We start from the raw sequence: 21,370 nt of genomic DNA on the forward strand, positions 1-21,370 counted from the left end.
GTCTGGTTAGACTGTAAACTCTCCTTCCAGACCCATATCAAACATCTCCAATCCAAAGTTAAATCTAGACTTGGCTTCCTATTTCGCAACAAAGCATCCTTCACTCATGCTGCCAAACATACCCTTGTAAAACTGACCATCCTACCAATCCTCGACTTTGGCGATGTCATTTACAAAATAGCCTCCAATACCCTACTCAACAAATTGGATGCAGTCTATCACCGTGCAATCCGTTTTGTCACCAAAGCCCCATATACTACCCACCATTGCGACTTGTACGCTCTCGTTGGCTGGCCTTCGCTTCATACTCGTCGCCAAACCCACTGGCTCCATGTCATCTACAAGACCCTGCTAGGTAAAGTCCCCCCTTATCTCAGCTCGCTGGTCACCATAGCATCTCCCACCTGTAGCACACCCCCCAGCAGGTATATCTCTCTAGTCACCCCCAAAACCAATTCTTTCTTTGGCTGCCTCTCCTTCCAGTTCTCTGCTGCCAATGACTGGAACGAACTACAAACATCTCTGAAACTGGAAACACTTATCTCCCTCACTAGTTTTAAGCACCAACTGTCAGAGCAGCTCACAGATTACTGCACCGGTATATAGCCCACCTATAATTTAGTTTTCCCTACTGTATTTAATTAATTAATTTATTTTGCTCCTTTGCACCCCATTATTTTTATTTCTACTTTGCACATTCTTCCATTGCAAATCTACCATTCCAGTGTTTTACTTGCTATATTGTATTTACTTTGCCACCATAGCCTTTTTTTGGCTTTACCTCCCTTATTATCACCTCATTTGCTCACATCGTATATAGACTTGTTTATACTGTATTGTTGACTGTATGTTTGTTTTACTCCATGTGTAACTCTGTGTCGAACTGCTTTGCTTTATCTTGGCCAGGTCACAATTGTAAATGAGAACTTGTTCTCAACTTGCCTACCTGGTTAAATAAAGGTGAAATAAATAAATAAAATAAAATACTGTGTCTGTAAAATATATATATAGTATGTATAAGCTGGAAGTAGAAGCCTAAGTGTTGTTGTCCATTAGTTACTCCAATTAGGGGAGTGTTGTTAGGGTTAGGGAAAATGATATGAATCGCTGAAGTTGGAGACTTTTATCTCCCTCACCAACTTCAAACATCTGCTATCTGAGCAGCTAACCGATCGCTGCAGCTGTACATAGTCTATCGGTAAATAGCCCACCCAATTTACCTACCTCATCCCCATACTGTTTATATTTATTTACTTTTCTGCTCTTTTGCACACCAGTATCTGCAAAAGTATCTACCAGTAATTATTCGCCTACCTCCTCATGCATTTTGCACACAATGTATATAGACTCTTTTTATAGACCCTTTTTTTTCTACTGTGTTATTGACTTGTTAATTGTTTACTCCATGTGTAACTCTGTGTTGTCTGTTCACACTGCTATGCTTTATCTTGGCCAGGTCGCAGTTGTAAATGAGAACTTGTTCTCAACTAGCCTACCTGGTTAAATAAAGGTGAAAAAATAATATATATATATAGACATATATACACATACATACATCCACACACAATAATAATACCAGTGGTAAATCTCTAACAGCATGCATCCTGGGTGAGAATGGCATGATACTTTTTGAAGAGATAAGGAAAGGATAACACAGACATGTAAGAGATGAGTGTGCAGATCAGGTGTGGTATCAACGGCGACTTGGGGGCCATCTTACCAGCAAGGCAGACCTTGAGTGACAGAAGGATTAACAGTTCCCATGGCAACAACATCTTCAATTTCCAAGGTCAAAGATTTTCTTTTCTCCCATCCAATTGCCAGTGAGTAGAATATTTCCTGTGTAAACTCTGCTCCTTTTAGCTGTGGAAGGAGAAAAGATGAAATGGGCAATGCGGCAACAATCCTTTTGCAATATACACTGAGCCTGTTGAAAAACGCAACTGGAACTTGAGGAAAATCAGTGAGCCATTAACAATTCATTCATCTAATAAGCAGAGCCAAGACCCTGTGCCTGAGGGGCAGCTAGCAGCTTATCCATGGGAGATGATATTTGGTGTATACATTCTGCTGCTACAATATCTCCCCGGAGCACAAGTCAAGGGAGCGAGAAAAAAGATTCAAGGCTTACAGCAGCAACCGATGAGCAGCACAGCCCCCCTGCCAAAGGCAATGTTTAGATTTCTCTCAAACTATTGTTGGTTCAACACATTTACACTGAAAATAATGTGAAGCATATACAGATCTGCATGCATTTCTCTCCCCATATATCAGTGAAAAGGATGTGCTGGGGAGGTTCGATGTGAGGCTTTTAAAGGGCAGGGAATAAGACAGCGTGGTGAGACATATTAAATTAAACAGCCCTCTATTGAGAGAACTAGAGAGAGCAATCCACATAGTGGAAAGGCATTCAATCCACTTCAAAACAGAGCGGACACAGACAGAGACGATATCCTCTATGAATCATGAGGGAACTGTTACTGCTGTGAATTCTAAAAGCAAATTCTTGCTGCTCTACACATTACATTTACAGGCTCTGATCAGCAGTTCCAGACAGAGGGTCAGGTATCAATAACAATAGGCATTATATTGTGCCGGTATCAGGTATTTATTTACCAGAGTATTAATAGGCCTAATGGGAGATGTATGAATGGGAGACGTTTGAATGAATATTGTTATTGTAATATTGAGATTGAGTTTATTTTTATAAGAACAGTGCACATTAATCAACATTTCAGTAAAATTGCCGGTTTTAGCCAGCCGGCTAATTTTCAATCGCAGTCCCTGGGCAGGTTATTAAAAACAATTACAATAACAATAACAATGCAGAGAAACAATGAGCAGTGAGCACAAGAAGAGCAACATAGGACAAGCAACACGTAGCACGCAGACAGAGCAACATAGGACAAGCAACACGTAGCACGCAGACAGAGCAACATAGGACAAGCAACACGTAGCACGCAGACAGAGCAACATAGGACAAGCAACACGTAGCACGCAGACAGAGCAACATAACACATAAAGCAACAAAACAAAATACAGAAAAGAAACACTTTGTTTCCACACCTCACAAGCTACAGACAACAGACAACATGGAGAGCTGCAATACACAGCTAGGTTCACAAATCTGATTGGCCTTTGGCCATGTATTTATGTTTTTTGTGAATATGTGATAGGTGGTGCAGTTGTGTGTGTCTGATGGCAGTGTGACATGGGAAGCTCTAACAGAGAAAGAAGATTGCCTGCTTTTCCTTAAGGAAACTATACACTCACCTCTCACGGCGGACCTTGTCGATCTGCTACCATGGGTTTGGGTTAACAAAAGTAGTAAGTGGAGGGGATGGCAGGCCATTTAGGATCTTGAATACAAGACATTCGTCAGTGTATTGCACAAGATTTTCCCAACTCAGAAGCTCGTGGCTCTGAAGATTTAACAGTGATGATGGCTATTGGGCTTTCTATCAAGCACTTTGAGAGCCTGTTTGTAGACAGACTGAATGGGTTTTCATTTTGTACAGCAAGCTTAGGCCCAACTAGGCAAGCAATATGTTAAGTGGGGGAGTATCATAGCATTGAACTACAGTTTTGCTATCTGTAGTCAAACAATTTCCAATGAATCGTAAATTAGTTATTTTAGTTAGATATTACTGGACTGTTGGAGCTCGGAGCATATTTGCTAAATATGTTTATGCGACCAATAAAATGTGATTTGGTGCAATACATTTCAGAAATAATATATAATATAATCAAATCACATTTTATTTGTGACGTGCGCTGAATACAACAGGTATACCTTACCGTTAAATGCTTACTACAAGACCATTGTTACAAGTACAGAAATCATACAGAAATCATCACCATATGATGCAAAACGCAGCATCATACAGGTAGGATTTCTGTATTTTGAAAGTTACATATTTGAGGTAATATGGACATGTAGGTAGGGGTAAAGAGACTAGACTAGTAGATTATAAACAAAAAGTAGCAGCAGCATATGTGAAGAGTGTGAAGGAATGTGACTGTACACTATATATTTAAAAATATGTGGGCACCCCTTCAAATTAGTGGATTTTGCTATTTCAGCCACGCCCATTGCTGACAGGTGTATAAAATCAAGCACACAGCCATGCAATCTCCATAGACAAACATTGGCAGTAGAATGGCCTTACTGAAGAGCTCAGTGACATTGAACGTGGCACCGTAATATGATGACACCTTTCCAACAAGTCAGTTTGTAAAAATTCTGCCCTGCTAGAGCTGCCCCGGTCAACTGTAAGTGCTGTTATTGTGAAGTGGAAACGTCAAGGAGCAACCATGCAAAGTGGTAGGCCACACAAGCTCACAGAACGGGACCGCCGAGTGCTGAAGCGCATTACTCATAACAATCATCTGTCCTAGGCTGCAACACTCACTATTGAGTTCCAAACTGCCTCCGGAAGAAACGTCAGCACAATAAATGTTAAATCTGGAGCTTCAAGAAATGGGTTTCCATGGCCGAGAAGGCGCACACAAGCCTAAGATCACCATGCGCAATGCCAAGCGCCGGCTGGAGTGGTGTAGAGCTCACCGCTCTGGGGCAGTGGAAACGTGTCCTCTGGAGTGATGAATCACACTTTACCATCTGGCAGTCTGACAGACAAATATTGGTTTGGCGGATGCCAGGAGAACGCTACCTGCCCCAATGTATAGTGCCAACTGTAAAGTTTGGTGGATGAGGAATAATGGTCTGTGGCTGGTTTTCATGGTTCGGGCTAGGCCCCTTAGTTCCAGTGAAGGGAAATCTTAACGCTACAGCATACAATGACATTGATGATTTTGTGCTTCCAACTTTGTGGCAACAGTTTGGGGAAGGCCCCTTCCTTTTTCATCATAACAATGCCCCTGTGAAAAAAGCAAGGGCCATACAGAAATCTTTGTGGCAACAGTTTGTCAAGCTCGGTGTGGAAGAAGCAGGTGTATACATACTTTTGGTCATGTAGTGTATGTGTGTGTGTGTGTGGAGTCAATATGCATGTGTGTTTTGTGTGTGTGTGTCCATGCGTGTTTGTTTGTATATGTGTGTGTGTGTGTGTTGGAGTGTCAGTGTAGTATGTGTGAGTGTGCGGTTAGATTCCAGTGCGTGTACATCGTGCCTGTGCAAAAAAATTATATAAATAGTAATAAAATAAGGTGGTCAATGCAAATAGTCCGGATGGCCATTTGACTAACTGTTCAGCAATCTTTTGGCTTGGGGGTAGAAGCTGTTAAGGAGCCTTTTGCTCCCAGACTTGATACTGCTTGCCATGCGGTAGCAGAGAGAAAAGTCTATGACTAGGGTAGCTGGAGTCTTTGACAATTTTTAGGGTCATCCTCTGACACCACCTGGTATAGAGGTGATGGATGGAAGGAAGCTCGGCCCCAGTGATGTACTGGGCTGTACGCACTACCCTCTGTAGTGCCTTGCGGTCGGATGCCTAGCAGTTGCCATACCAGGCAGTGATGCAATCCGTCAGGATGCTCTCGATGGTACAGCTGTAAAACCTTTTGAGGATCTGAGGTCCCATGCCAAATCATTTCAGCCTCCCGAGGGGGAATAGGCATTGTCGAGCCCTCTTCACAACTTTGGTGGTGTGTTTGGACAATGATGGGTCCTTAGTGATGTGGACACCAAGGAACTTGTAGCACTCAACCCGCTCAACTACAGCCCCGTTGATATGAATGGGGGCGTGCTCCGCAGTCCTTTTCCTGTAATTCACTATCAACTTCTTTGTCTTGCTCACGTTGAGCAGATCTCAGAAGGGATGAGAAGAGAGATTAAATTAGATGAGATTTATTAGGTTCTTTATCTTCTATTCAGGGAGACTTTTCAGCCATCTCCATTGATTTGGTTTCCATTGTTTAACCTCCTGCTTTGTTGTTTGTCATTCTGCCCACAGTCTTGCCGTTGGTCTCAATCAACTATGGAGGAATACTTTAAGTCAATAACAGGACATTTGGTTGATGATGACTTCCCTTCGAGTTACAGGGATCATGTATCTGTCTCATGTAGAAAAACTGACTCTGAAACAGTATACATCTAACAATAGAAGGAACTCACATTTGATTCATTTGAACTAAATGTACTGACTTTCCCCCCTATCCATTGCAATACCATCAGTGTGCAATACCATCAATCTCCAGTCTTTGGTGGGAGTATATGTACAATTTTATGTTATATTATGTTTGTGTGAAATGTTTAACTCTGAACCTGCCAGGAATATTTGCCAGCCAACTACCCAAAACGCCTATTTGTAATCAATAAATTATGCATGCCAGTTACTGTGGTGAGTCATTCACAATCAATGTGATCTAAATTCAGACAAGCTTGCCAAAAACCGTCTGAGTGAGATAAGGTGCAACAAATTCACTGACAGTAGTGATGTACATTGGCCAAGAGGGGTCACTCTTCCTTTTGTTCCAAGTACAGTATATCCTACTGTAATGATGTAGAGTCAGGGCCTTAAATACTGTATCATGACTAAATCCATGATCATAATATTTTGGCCATCCAATCATCCCTCAGTTTAGAACGGGCTGGAATGACTCCTCACATTTTCCAACTCCAAGGACTGCTGCATCAAGTAGTGATTATTCTGGTGCTCTTTTCTCTGCATCACCCAGACAGGTGGTGCACATGTTAATGGATGAGTTGATTTAAACCCAAACACACAGTAAAGCACTTTAGGATCCAGCCAAACGTGTTACTGTACATGGATATGAATTGTGTAGTAGAGGAGTAGTGGCATTAAATCTAGCCATTCCTATTGTGACTAGGCTCACTGAGGAATTATAGCGATTTGTGGGATTGTGAGGGAAGGTGAACCATTGCAGCCCATTGCTGAGGTTGTCTAACAAGGCCCTGAAGCCTAAAGTCATTAGTGTCCCTGCTCTGCCAGATGATCGATGCTAATTTATGTTCGCTTTAGTCAGCTGTCCAGTTTCATTTTCAAGCTGATCAACTTTCTTTTGTCTCCTCACTGTAGCACGTCCTCTCCCCCTGGCGCTCAAAGTCAAACTCATGGAACTGTATGCATTTGCCTCATGGATCGCTGCTAAGATTTTGCTCAGTGTCAAGATGCAGAGTCCCGTAAGCATAATGTACGACAGAGAGCTGGCACTGTTCCCCTGTCAGATAACACAGCTCTGTTTTAATGATGCTTAGGTCCTGGGAATATTTGGGGAGGATGTGTTTCTTGGCCACAGTCCCAAAAAAAAATATTGCTCATGAACCCCATGATTAATTTATATACAACTGTAATAATTATTGTGCCCAGCGGAAGGTGGTCGCAGGTGTTGGAAATACCAAGTGGGATGAATCCGAGTTAATGGTGCCTGCAAGGGAAACTATCTGTCAGGGATAATCCCTAATAACACTATGGCATAGATAATGAGCCTCTTCTCCCTCAATGGCCTCCGAGATTAAGATAGCTAGCTGGAAAGAAATGATTCAATGAGGTATGGGTATCGACACGGCTGGATTCTAGTCTGATGCATTGGCTGGTTTAATGTTCATTACTGATGAGCAGCATCCCCTAGTGGGATATGTAAACTAGGTGGAACTGAGAGGAGGATGCAGTTGAACTCTGGTGAGCAGTGTTCCACTTCATTAGTTCCTGAGTACTGAGATAAACACGTGACCACTGAAAATGTACATCAGCAGCCTAGCCAGAGGTAATTAAGTCATGTTTTTCGAGCGTACCCCTTTTAATAAGACCAGTATACAGAATCACACAGCCTGGGTTTCAAAAGCCTAATTTTGTTAGGGTTAATCATGGCATAGAGCATCTAGACCAGGCTGGACTACACCATTTCTCTGTGAAACTGCAACGTCAAGGAGGGGAGAGGAAGGGGGAAAGGGAACCTAAGAATCTACAGTGTTGCAATGGACAGACCTTAATTATTGCTATGAAATATTATACCGGTGGTAGAGACTGATTTAAATCTTGTCCATCCACTTCCATTTATATCCTAATCATATCATAGCTCACCTTTCCAAAACATTCCTGTAATCTCCTTGATCTCAGGTTACTGTCGACCCATATCCAGGCATGGGGGAGGGGAAGCTAGGCAGCACTATGGTGGCTAGATGTCAATCAACATCCACCAACTAATGGGTGAACATGTTGCTAGCTAGAGGAGAGGAGAAAATGGACGAGTAAAACCTACATACATCCCATCTTGATTTTAGTATTCAAAGGAACACTACAGTGAGTTCACAGAGTCAACAGGCAACGAAGAGTGAAGGACAGAGTGAAGATAGCTCTAAAGAGAAATCGTTCATATAAATAGATGGATCTCAAATTAACCCACAGATTAATCTTTACACTCTGAACTTACAGTCACCCAGTAATTCACTCATATGCTTAAATCACTATCCAATAAATACAAATAAAACAAGACTTTTATGGGTTATGAAAAGCCGCGGCGCAAAATGGTAAGTAAAGTAAATAATGATCCTGTTATCTGAAAAATTGGTTGTTGTCATGGAGGTGAAGAGAGCTTCTCCCGACAGTGTGGTATAAGAGGAAGAACATAGTAAGATTCTGATTAGGCAGACACAGTGATAAGACGATAAGTGCCATCACCAATAATGTAACTAACACAGATCAGCACCATGGACAGCGCCAGTTGCTGTATGTTGAAAATTCACAGCCCAATATCTCTAAATGTAAAGTGTGTATAAACGCGCAAACATGCATGCCCACACACTGTACAGTAGACACATCACATAGAACAATGGGATTACAGTAGCCACAGCTCCTGTACCTGAAAAAAAAACACCCAAAGTCGCACTCATTTACACTAAGCAATAAATCACCAGCTCCACTGACAACCATGTTTCCCACTGATTGAATACTCGTAGAGTAACTGGAGAGAGCTCTATACTTCCCCAGGAGCTGAGACACAATCAGCCTCTTCCTTTGGTGAGAGAGAGAGAGAGAGAGAGAGAGAGAGAGAGAGAGAGAGAGAGAGAGAGAGAGAGAGAGAGAGAGGGAGTGCCTTGCTGCTGTCTGTAACACAGTGTACAGCCCTGATCACAGAGAACATTCCTTCTTCAAGGCTCTGCACAATTATGGCACCAGTGACGGCAACAGTCCACCACGGCAGGATTCAAGGATTGTCCTTGAATTCCTGAAGAAAAAGGATGACTGGATGTCATACAGAATTTCTGTATTTTGCCTGGAAATATGCATTATTGACTCAAGACTTGATAAGAATAAAATAATAATAAACTTGGTAAGAATATACAGTGCTAAATATTAAAAAGTTAAATACTGGCCAATAAATTCACTGCTTTTAACTTTTCTACAATGTTGTGTCGTCGTATAACGCTATAAAACTGTTTTTTTAAAGTGTTAGCTACTTCATAGGGTCACCATTTCTAAGAGGCATTGTTGTGATACACACACAAACACACACACACACACCAATCACAATGACCTGAATTCCTGTGTTTGCAATACAGAGGCCATTTACTCATTGTAATTTGGTTTCCAGCATGACAGACACCAGCAAAGCTAACACAAAAAGACAGATCGTTTCTGCAGGTGGATAGAGCCCCGCTTGCAGCAGCCTTAATAAAAAGCACTCTGCATACTCTACAGCGCAACATCAGAAAATAGGCAGAGGAGCAAACTACTAGCAATTTCACAACAAGTGTCTTAGAAAGGATCACTGAGCAAGTTGCTGTTGAAATGGCTAAATGTAATCCAACTCGTGAGAATTCATATTATTTAAGAACTGTATTTCATACAAAACTAGTGTCCGTGTTTGTTTGCTAGGCAATTTCATATTCAGTGAAAAGAACCAAGACTCAATAATAATAAGAAAAGATAAGTTAAGACAACTTTTACTACTTCATCATTATGATGAACGGTTGTTCTCCAGAGAGAGAATTATATTTCTAACAGGAAAAAGCCCAATAAATATAAGCAACAGCAGTGATATTGAACATCTCATTCTATCTGAATGGCTGTGTCCAATAGAGAGTAATGAGGGGAACAATATAAGGCAATTCTTTATTACTGATTACTATGCATAATCCTGCCACTCTTGTTCCAATAGTGAATGGATATGGTATGCTGTTCCCTGTTGGGTGCAATATAACACCACCCTTAACCAATCATATATTTTGCTCCCCGTTGAGCTAAGAGGAGTGTTGGAGTGTGGTGTTATGCTTCTCTAGACTAATGGCGTTCTATTTTAAGGGTTGACAGCGCAAGTCAAATGCAGGTAATCGGGTTCATGCCATTGTTTCCAGTGAGTTGCTTACGACACACGCCATTTTTCACAGCATGTTTTCTTGCACATGTTGTAGCCTACTGCATCTTACTCAATGACTCAAATTAGGTGATAATGAGCACACATAGGCATATCTTTAGCACAATGGAAAGTTTCAAGGAGAGTATGATTTCCTAGATTGAACTTTTAGTCTTGACACTTTCTCATCGACAGCTACGTTTGACATTTTAGTCAGTTAGCAGACGCTCTTATCCAGAGTGGCTTACAGGAGCAATTAGAGTTAAGTGCTTTGCTCAAAGGCATATCAACAGATTTTTCACCTATTTGGTTAAGGATTTTGAAGCAGCGACCTTTCGGTTACCGGCCCGGCGCTCTTAACCGCTAGGCTACCTGCCACCCATATCAAATTAAAATAATTACCTGGTGAATTGTTGCTAGTCTTTGTGATCTGTGCTGGTTTTACAGTATGTTAACGATGTGAAATGGAACACAGCCTTGTCTCAGTAGCAGATTGTATAATAGCAAACCAGCCAGATAAACTCAGATATCCATCTATTCAGACATGCCCTTATCATATCCAACATCTTATTCTATTCTTTATCAAAAATCCTCACCCTGAGCACAGGGTTTTTCCTATATTTTCTATAATCCTCAGTCATTGTATATAAGGTGTTAACATTTGAAGCCTCTCTTTCAGCATTCCAAAAAATGTCTCTAGTTCCACCCCTTCCTTACATACTCAGGTATCCAGCAGCAGGCCTTTGGAAACGACACTAAGTGCCCAAAGCAAGGGAGTCACATTACTGCAGCCCCGGAGATTATGAATGATAGGGAAACTCTTTTTACATTCATTACAGGGCCACCCATGAATAATTCATTGAATCAAATTACAGGCCCCGAAATATTCAACGGTGTTGTATCAGCCCTTTCCTCTCCAATTGATCACTTCTTATACAAGTGATGTATTTGCCGGCAAGGGAGCTGCAGCCCCATTCACCAGCTAACCAGATAGGAAATAGCTCTTACAGGAGGGCGAAGGGACATTAGGAGCAATTCCAAACTGATATGAATAGGTGAAGTCAAGATCAAGAAAAATCTAACAGCAATGCTCATCTATGTCAGTGGAACCATTTTATTGGTTTTGTCAGGTGAAATATATGTTTCTGTAAATAATACTTTGCCCTGAGTCAAATAATACACCCCTTTGAGAATATCTGCTGAGGAAAAAAAAAATTCAAATCACAAACTGCTGATACGCATCATCACCCTATCATCAGAGCTGCAACAGAGTTCTGTCAACACAGCCTGGTTGTGGGTCCCACCGGGGCATGGCAGCTGTCATTCACCTGTACAATGTGGGAGACAGCAGTGGTATTTCAGAGAAAGGAAAGGGAGTCCATCATCTCTGCTAGGTCACAGAGTGATTAATTCTGCTAAAGATTAGGCATGAACTGTGACCGCTCTCCTTGACACGGGCTCTGACAGAGTATACAGACCCAACAAAACAGGTCAATGCCGCTCTGATTATTCCCCCTAAATCCATAAGAATAGAAAAGATGGTAAAGTAGAAGGTGGAATCTGAGGTTGGCAGTGAAGGACATCAAACAGAAAAGCAGCTTGAGATGAAGAGACCACACAACAGAGTTATAATATAAAAAACGTATTGCATTTTGTTGCATCTGCCGGATTCCAAAGGGTGCGATCTATCTGTTAGAGCTCCTCAGAACAGCCTTGCTGTGTCCGTCATTTCACAGTCTTTGCAGACCCTGCAAAAACTTGAAGATACGATTTCATTGGAATTAAAAAAGGCATCTGAAACCAGTGGCGATTTTAGCATGTAAATCTTGGTTGTGCATACTCCACCCCCCAACAATGTTGACCCCTGCCAGCAAAGCCACACCACAACACTAAACAATACATTAATTGCACTATAACGGTGACAAACAGTGCCCACAAACTGTTAAGGCCTATATAAAGCTGTCCCAATAGCAGAGCTTTCTTTACAGCACCATGAAGCCTTGTCTGGCAGCGAAACAGTTACCACAGCATCATTTACTGCCTTTTCAAAAAACAGAGCTGATATATGGTTTCTACTGACAATTAAGACGTACAAACTATGGCATAAGGGAACGATGGGCGGATAAGAGGCAATCCGTAATTTCGATTAAGACATTAATGAGCTAGCTAAGACAGACATAATCAATAGAACTATTTGTTCCGCACTTTTGAAATGTACAGCAACAGAATTCAGAACAGTGGCCATTCGTACAGTATTCACCCTGTACACTAAGTCAGAACCATAGGATAAATTACCATAGAAGCAGACAATGAAAGCTCTTAAAATATTCGATGATGACATCGGCACCACCAAATCAGAACAGTTGACTAAGTTATGAGGGGGAAAGGGACCAAATTATTTGGGTGAGGCACATGTGGTACTAACAGCTTACTACACAGCATACACCTAGTATTACTTTCTTAGCTACAGTATACATATCTCCCTTGCATATATCATTTACGCAGCAGGATACAAGACATTATTTGGACTCACCATTGTGCTGTGGCGTGGCGGTCCTTTTTGTGGGAAAATTTTGTCATAAAACTTTGTCATCAAAGTCTGGCATTCTCTGGATGTATGGTGCTTCAAGACAACTGGGAACTCTGAAAACAACATGGTCGAATCATGACGTCAGTGATCTTCAGTTTGGAGCTCTAAAAATAGGACCGATGTCCCGATTTGGAATTCCGAGTTGGAAGAAAGTTCAAAATGTATTTTCCCAGTGGAGCTCTTTATTACGAGTTTGAGATTTCCCAGGTATTTTGAACGCGGCAGAAGTCATGCTGCCAATGTATTCAACTTTTTCTGGCTCATGACATTGCGTGTGAATGTTTATCCTTTTAAGGAAAAGAGACTCTTAAACTCAGACTTGGATGACACACCCTCTCCACCGAATAGCAGGCTTTGCAACGCTTGCTGTTAGCCACTGATTCCTTTCAAACCACTCATTGTTGAATTTGCGATTTCCAACTTGTTGTCCAATGGCCGATGAGAACCGATACGTTTTATAATTTCTCTTCATATGACGAGGATTGAAAAGGATTTGCCAGTAGATTGTCAACTTGATTCATGATGATTTTGAAAGTATGATGTTCAGTCCAATCAATGCTACAATAGATATAATGTGATGTAATGTAATTTTATCTGTGGCCAATTACCTTGAGCCTTGGATGGGCACTTCTAATGTAAATCTATGGCAGCATCCAGGGGGCTTGAACTTTCTAGCTCTCCCTGTAGATTTTGTGGTGACAGAACACTGAGCCAATCATGGCGCAACAAGAGAACATTACCAACAACTATGCTCTGTATTTTCTGCTGGCTGCCCCTTCACCACAGAAAGCACTGAGCTAGGCAGAAACACCTGTATTTTGGAGCTGCCTTACTCAAGATAGCTAAAAAGAGACCATGTTTGTATGTGGCTGTATTAACTCATTTTTTATGTAATTTAAACAAAAAATTGTTTTGCAAACTGATATGTGACACTTATTAATGCCAAGATAATATGAGAAACAGCCCCCCAAATTGTATTTTAGCTAAACAGGTGGGGCTCAAAACACGGGTCGCCACTGGCTGAAACACCTGCAGACTTACAGCATCTACTCACATCACCATAGAAACGATCTATGGTAATGTGGAGAGATTTGTTTTAATGCATATTTTATTATAATGTCCAGGACCCCCACATCTAAAAGGAAAGTGCAGTTTTTCATTTATTTTAATTTAGTTTATTTCACCTTTATTTAACCAGGTAGGCCAGGAACTCTCACAACTTCTCATTGACAACTGCGACCTTGCCAAAATAAAGCTAGCAGTGCAACACAAACAACAGAGTTACACATAGAATAAACAAACGTACAGTCACTAACACAATAGAAAAAGTCTATATACAGCGTGTGCAAATGGCGTGAGGTGGTAAGGCAATAAATCGGCCATATTAGCGAAGTAATTACAATTTAGCAAATTAACACTGGAGTGATAGATGTGCAAGTAGAAATACTGGTGTGCAAAAGAGCAAAAAAGTAAATAAAAACAATATGGGGATGAGGTAGGCAGTTGGATGGGCTATTTACAGATGGGCTGCATACAGTGACCTGTTAGCTGCTCAGATAGCTGATGCTTAAAGTTAGTGAGGGAGATCTATGTCTCCAACTTCAACGATTTCTGCAATTCGTTACCGTAATTGGCAGCAGAGAACTGGAAGGAAAGGTGGCCAAATGAGGTATTGGCTTTGGGAATGACCCGTGAGAAATACCTGCTGGATCGCGTGCTACGGGTGGGTGTTGTTATGGTGAACAGTGATCTGAGATAACGCGGAGCTTTTCCTAGCAAAGACTTATAGATGACCTGGAGCCAGTGGGTCTGGCGACGAATATGTAGCGAGGGCCAGCCAACGAGAGCATACAGGTTGCAGTGGTGGGTAGTATTTTGAGCTTTGGTGACAAAATGGATGGCACTGTGATAGACTGCATCCAGATGTCCAGACAACAGGCCCTCCGATTTGACACACTGAACTCTATCTGAGAAGTAGTTGGTGAACTAGGTGAGACAGTCATTTGAGAAACCAAGGCTGTTGAGTCTGCCGATGAGAATAGAGTGATTGACAGAGTTGAAAGCCTTGGCAAGTTCGAAGAGAAGACGGCTGCACAGAACTGTCTTTTATCGATGGCGGTTATGATATCGTTTAGGACCTTGAGCGTGGCTGAGGTGCACCCGTGACCAGCTCAGAAACCAGATTGCACAGTGGAGAAGGTACGTGGGATTCGAAATGGTCAGGGATCTGTTTGTTAGCCAGGAGGAAAGCATGGCCAGCCGTTGAGAAATGCTTATTGAAATTCTCATTATCGTGGATTTATCGGTGGTGACAGTGTTACCTAGCCTCAGTGCATTGGGCAGCTGGGAGGAGGTGCTCTTATTCTCCATAGACTTTACAGTGTCCAAAACCTTTTGGAGTTGGAGCTACAGGATGTACATTTTTGTTTGATAAAGCTAGCCTTTGCTTTCCTAACTGACTGTGTGTATTGAATCCTGACTTCCCTGAAAAGTTGCATATCGCAGGGACTGTTCGATGCTTGTGCAGTCCGCCATAGAATGTTTTTGTGCTGGTCAAGGGCAGTCAGGTCTGGAGTGAACCAAGGGCTATATCTGTTGTTAGTTATACATTTTTTGAAAGGGGCATGCTTATTCATGGTGAGGAAATTACTTTTAAAGAACGACCAGGCATCCTCTACTGACGGGATGAGGTCAATATCCTTCTAGGATTCCCGGGCCAGGTCGATCAGAAAAGCCTGCTCGCAGAAGTGTTTTAGGGAGTGTTTGACAGTGATGAGGCAGTGATCACTGAGATCCTGATTGAAAACAGCAGAGGTGTATTTGGAGGGCAAGTTGGTCAGGATAATATTTACGAAGGTGGCCATGTTTATGGATTTAGGGTTGTACCTGGTGGGTTCCTTGATAATTTGTGTGAGATTGAGGGCATCTATCTTAGATTGTAGGACTGCCGGGGTGTTAAACATATCCCAGTTTAGGTCACCTAACAGAACAGACTCTGAAGATAGATGGGGGGCAATCAATTCACACATGGTGTCCAGGGCACAGCTGGGAGCTGAGGGGGGTCTATAACAGGCGGCAACAGTAAGAGACTTATTTCTGGAGAGATTTATTATTTATTTATTTTTATCAGAAGCTCAAACTGTTTGGGCATAGACCTGGAAAGTATGACAGAACTTTGCAGGCTATCTCTGCAGTAGATTGCAACTCATCCCACTTTGGCAGTTCTATCTTGATGGAAAATGTTGTAGTTGGGGATGGAAATCTCTGAATTTTTGGTGGTCTTCCTAAGCCAGGATTCAGACACAGCAAGGACATCAGGGTTGGAGGAGTGTGCTAAAGCAGTGAGTAAAACAAACTTAGGGAGGTGGCTTCTGATGTTAAAAATGCATGAAACCAAGGCTTTAACAGTTACAGCAGTCAACAAATGAGAGCGACTGGGGACACGCTGTGCCTGGGTTAACTTCCACATCATCTGAGGGACAGAGGAGGAGTAGGATGAGGGTGGGCGTGGTAGGATACATTCAGGGAATAATGTACAAACAGGGGTATGGTAGGGTGCGGGTACAGTGGAGGTGACATTTAGTGACAATGAGAGAGGTTGCATCTCTGGACACACTAGTTATGCTGGGTGAGGTCGCCGCATGTGTGGGAGGTGGGACAAAAGAGGTTCTGAGGCATGTTGAGAGGGTCAAGGGGCTCCGCGGTAAACTAAAACAATTATAACTACCCTAAACAACAGTATACAAGGCATATTGACATTAGAGAGAGACATAAAGCGAGGCATAAAGCAATCACAGGTGTTGATTGGGAGAGCTAGCTAAGACAACGTCGGGTAAGACAACATCAGCTAAGACAACAACAACAGGTAAAATGGCGATGAATGGGCAGAGGGTCAGTTAACTACACACAGGGCCTAAGTTCGAGGCTGGGGCCGACAGATGAACAAAATAAACAAAATGGAGTACCTTGATTAATGAACAGCCCAGCTGGCATCAGCTATGTAGCCAAGTGATAATAGGGTCCAGTGAACAGCAATAGATGAAACAGGGAAGCCGCTAGGTAGTCGTTATTACGCTGGCAAGCGGGAGACATGGCGTTCAAAAAAATGGCCGGGTTAGTAGAAGCATCTGCTCCAACGTCCGGCAAAGGCCGGTTGAGGGCACAACAGATGGAATTACGTCGGCAGACCAGTCGTGATGGAACGGCAGGGCTCCGTGTCGACAAAGGGTCCAGGCCAGTAGGCAAAAGAGGTATTGTAGCTGGAGTAATTTTGTTTGCTAGCCGGGAGATGCATCTGGCTCGCAGCTAACTGGTGCTAGCTTCGGGACAAGGGTGTTAGCCACTATAGCCACTCGGTAGCAGCTAGCTAGCAGTGATGAACCGATGCAAAGGCCCAGAGCTTACGGCAGGTATCCGGTGGTGTAGTGGATTCTAGTCGTGTTAGAGAAGAGTCTGGGAGGCATCAGCTGTTTAGCCGAGTGATCATAGGGTCAACTGAGCAGGCCGGGAGATGGGCCTTGCTCAAGGCTAGCTTCAGGGCTGGGCCACTCGGTGGCAGTTAGCTAGCTGCGATGATCAGGAATAATGGTCCAGGGCTTAAAGCAGGAATCTGGTGTTTTAGTGGAGAAAAACAGTCTGATATGCTCAGGGTTGATAAAGTGCTGTGCAGACTGGCAAGTATTGTCCAGGCTGGTGTCTGTGCTAAAGGTAAAGGCCGCTAGCAGTGGCTAACAATGACTAAATATCTAGTAGCTAATTAGCTGGTTAGCCTCTGATGGCTAACTTCTGATGGAGGTTCTGGCTATAAGGTCTAAAATAGCAGATCTGTATTACATTGGGTGAGGCGGGTTGCCGGAAGGTATATTGATTTTAAAAATGGAAAAAGAGATTGAAAATATATTGAAATATATACAAAAAAAGACGAAAAATACACAATTTAGATGAGAGAATGTAATCATACAAAACATGTATGTATTTGAAAAATCAAGCTATATCCGTATCTCAGTGTTAACCAGTGAATTAACCTACAAGATAATCTATAAAGGTAAGATCAAAAGGGCACAGCCATACAACAAAATGGAGTCAAACGACAATTTGTCAAGGTCATGAGTTGACTGATTGAAGCTACTGTATATTTGGAGAATTTCTTTTTTTTTTAAATCACAGATTGAAGGTCAAGAGTATTAATGGAAAATAAACTCCAGAACCTCCTCAAGCATGAAATAATAATGCAGATGATTTAAAAGTCATTGAAATCACTACCACATTTGAACATGTAATACAGCTGCTAAATACTGCATGTCCTTTTTCAATATTTTTTCCCCCCTCAAGGGTAGCCTACTGTTCCAGTGATACCATGGCTGCTGCGCCCTTGTCTGCTCATGCACCCTAAACTTTCTGGGACCCCAATCTCAGAGGTCTTAATTAGGCTGTCTCCCTCAGCTAGAGACATCTGGTACCACACAGCCCCAGAGACATAAAGCCCATTAAAACTAGTTCTCCAACTCCATTTGGAATCTAGCTCAGTAAAGAGAGGATTTTTTCTGGCATATCTACCCTTATCACCATTGACTTTTACCCCCTGCCTGACACAATTTTACACACATGAAATAAGGGAGACCGAGTGATAATTAGGAGTGTGTTTTTTAACCTATTGTGAGATGTCAAACTTGATAAATTTGACATTATTCACACCATTGTCATAAAGATTCAAAATACATGTTTGCAGGGTAGGAAGTGGAAGTGCTCTTTTTCAAGTCTGATTCATATTTCTTAATCCCCCAGTAATTACCACAAAGTTACCATTAAAATAGCTTCAGCTGTCGGTGGAAGATGTATTCAGTGTTCACGTGTTCTGTGAACAAGGTGGTCCATTGTGTTACTTTTAACAACCAAACGTATTCCAACCACAAAGTGTTTTCAAAAGGATTTCAGATTTAATGGCTGAAGTGCAGCTTCTTCACCATGACATGCAGTGGGCTTAAAAGCTATTTTAAAATTTTCTGTTAGGATAATGTTCGGGACAAGGGCATTTGCATTGCATGTATCACATGAGTGGTTGAATACAGCATTGCAGTATGGGGCATGGGGCGGCAGGGTAGCCTAGTGTTTAGAGCATTGGACTAGTAACCAGAAGGTTGCAAGTTCAAACCCCGAGCTGACAAGGTACAAATCTGTCATTCTGCCCCTGAACAGGCAGTTAACCCACTGTTCCTAGGCCGTCATTGAAAATAAGAATTTGTTCTTAACTGACTTGCCTAGTAAAATAAAGGCAAAAAAAAGCTACCTAAAAGCATGGAAAAAGTATAGAACATCATAAAAAATGCTGTTACTAAAGTGTTGTTACAGCATGTGCGGGGCAAAGCCATTACTACGTCACAGTGAGATAGATATGGGAAGGGACTACTGAATAAAAAATCTTTTTTTGTTGTAGTTTAGCTAACACTTATCCAGAGTGACTTACAGTAGTGACAGAGTGCATACATTTTCACTTATTTTATTTTCATACTGGAAATGCAGTTGTCACGTACACAAGTACAATGAATGCCTTTCTTGCAAGGTCTTTCCCAACAATGCAGAATTCAATATCAGCAGTACTACAAAATAAAGTAAAGTAGATCAAAAACACATGAGAAATAGAAATAAGAAGAACACAAGAAAGTAAACAATATACAGGGTCAGTTTTCCAATACCATGTTTACAATGTGCAGGGATACTGGAGTGGTAGGGTTAGATATGTATAGGGGTAAGGTGACTAGGCATCAGGATAAATGATAAACAGAGTAGCAGCATATGTCAGTAAAAGATCCTTTCATAAAAATATATTTTTTGCATTGCATGTATCACATGAGCGGTTGAATGCAGCATTGCTGTATGGGGCACACAACATGTCTTGTAGTTGAGTAGTCAGCCAAGGATCCTGCTCAAATGTTGCTGTAATAGGGCAATGCAGTTAAGTGTTAAGTAAAAAAAATAGCTAAGTAAAAAATAACAGTAACAAATATTTTACTGCTGCTCTTTAATTAACAATAGGGAGGCTATATACAGCACAGAGTCAATGTGTGGGGGCACTGATTAGCCGAGGTAATTGAGGTAATATGTACATGTAGGTAGAGTTAAAGTGACTATGCATAGACAATAAACAGAGAGTAGCATCAGCGTAAAACAGGGGTGGGCAATGTTTTATTTGTTTTATTTCACCTTTATTTAACCAGGTAGGCTAGTTAAGAACAAGTTCTCATTCACAACTGCGACCTGCCAAGATAAAGCACAGCAGTTCGATACATACAACAACACAGAGTTACACATGGAATAAACAAACATACAGTAGAAAAAGTTTTTTTGTGGATCTGAGGACCCATGCCAAATCTTTTCAGTCTCCTGAGGGGGAATAGGCTTTGTCGTGCCCTCTTCACGACTGTGTTGGTGTGTTTGGACCATGATAGTTTGTTGGTGATGAGGACACCAAGGAAGTTGAAGCTCTCAACCTGCTCCACTACAGCCCCATCGATGAGAATGGGTGAATGCTCTGTTCTCCTTTTCCTGTAGTCCACAATCATATCATTTAGCTTGATCACATTGAGGGAGAGGTTGTTGTCCTGGCACCACACGGCCAGGTCTCTGACCTCCTCCCTATAGGCTGTCTCATCGTTGTCAGTGATCAGACCTACGACTGTTGTGTCGTCTGCAAACTTGCTGTATTTCATTTTCAATACATTAGCCATGTTATGACTGACTTGTGATCACTGCCCTTGCTAGTTTTATTGTACTGACATTCCCAGCCTTAGTACAGTCGTCGGTTTTTGTTCAAAATATTGAGTCACTGAAACGGAAAAACCCTGAATGGGTGGAGGCAGCAAACAACGTACCAGGCCAGCTGTGATTTACAACAAGTATTGGATCATTATATTAATCATGCATTGAACTGCATCCATCTATTCTGGCAACAATGCCTTACTGTCCGTCATGGAGTTGTTTTTCAAATAGAACATATTTTTTAAAAATCTTATAAAGTTGGTTTTGAAGTATTAGCTGGGAATTGTATATTGTTTACTGATATTATGATTGTCTCTATGTTTCATATCTGCAAAGTAGTTCAAACGCGGATGTGTTCCACTTTAAAACAGTTACAGAGTTTAATGGCTGTGATAGGAGAAAACGGAGGACGGATAAAGAACATTGTAATTACTCCACAATACTAACCTAAATGACAGAGTGAAAATAATGAAGCCTGTACAGAATACAAATATTCCAAAACATGCATCTTGTTTCCAAAAAGGCACTAAACTACAACTGCAAAACTGTGGCAAAGAAATTAACTTCATGTCCCGAATACAAAGCGCTATGTTTGGTGAAAATCCAACACATCTTAATATCTTCAAGAATGATGGTGGCTGCATTATGTTATAGGCTGCATCATGTTCTATCCTCTACTAACCGGTGCCACTGCAAATTGACTCTGTACTGGTATGCCCTGTATATAGCTTCACTATTGTTATTTTA

The 21,370-nt window shown here is 41.7% G+C and overlaps 2 protein-coding genes across 4 annotated transcripts in view; both read right to left on the reverse strand.

The window, feature by feature from the left end:
* ccdc186 (coiled-coil domain-containing protein 186) overlaps nt 1-21,370 on the reverse strand; it is a 1,196,038-nt gene that overhangs the window by 945,000 nt on the left and 229,668 nt on the right. The gene's annotated exons all lie outside the window — the stretch shown is intronic.
* LOC112220381 (contactin-4-like) overlaps nt 1-21,370 on the reverse strand; it is a 118,280-nt gene that overhangs the window by 45,128 nt on the left and 51,782 nt on the right. For both annotated transcript variants that reach the window (XM_024382256.2, XM_024382264.2), the window contains exon 2: nt 1,721-1,863. In XM_024382256.2, the coding sequence (XP_024238024.1) occupies nt 1,721-1,775 (55 nt within the window). In that variant the 5' untranslated portion in view covers nt 1,776-1,863. The remainder of the gene's footprint in view (nt 1-1,720; nt 1,864-21,370) is intronic.

The sequence above is a fragment of the Oncorhynchus tshawytscha genome, linkage group LG25 (genome assembly GCF_018296145.1).
Source record: "Oncorhynchus tshawytscha isolate Ot180627B linkage group LG25, Otsh_v2.0, whole genome shotgun sequence".
Taxonomy (NCBI): domain Eukaryota; kingdom Metazoa; phylum Chordata; class Actinopteri; order Salmoniformes; family Salmonidae; genus Oncorhynchus; species Oncorhynchus tshawytscha.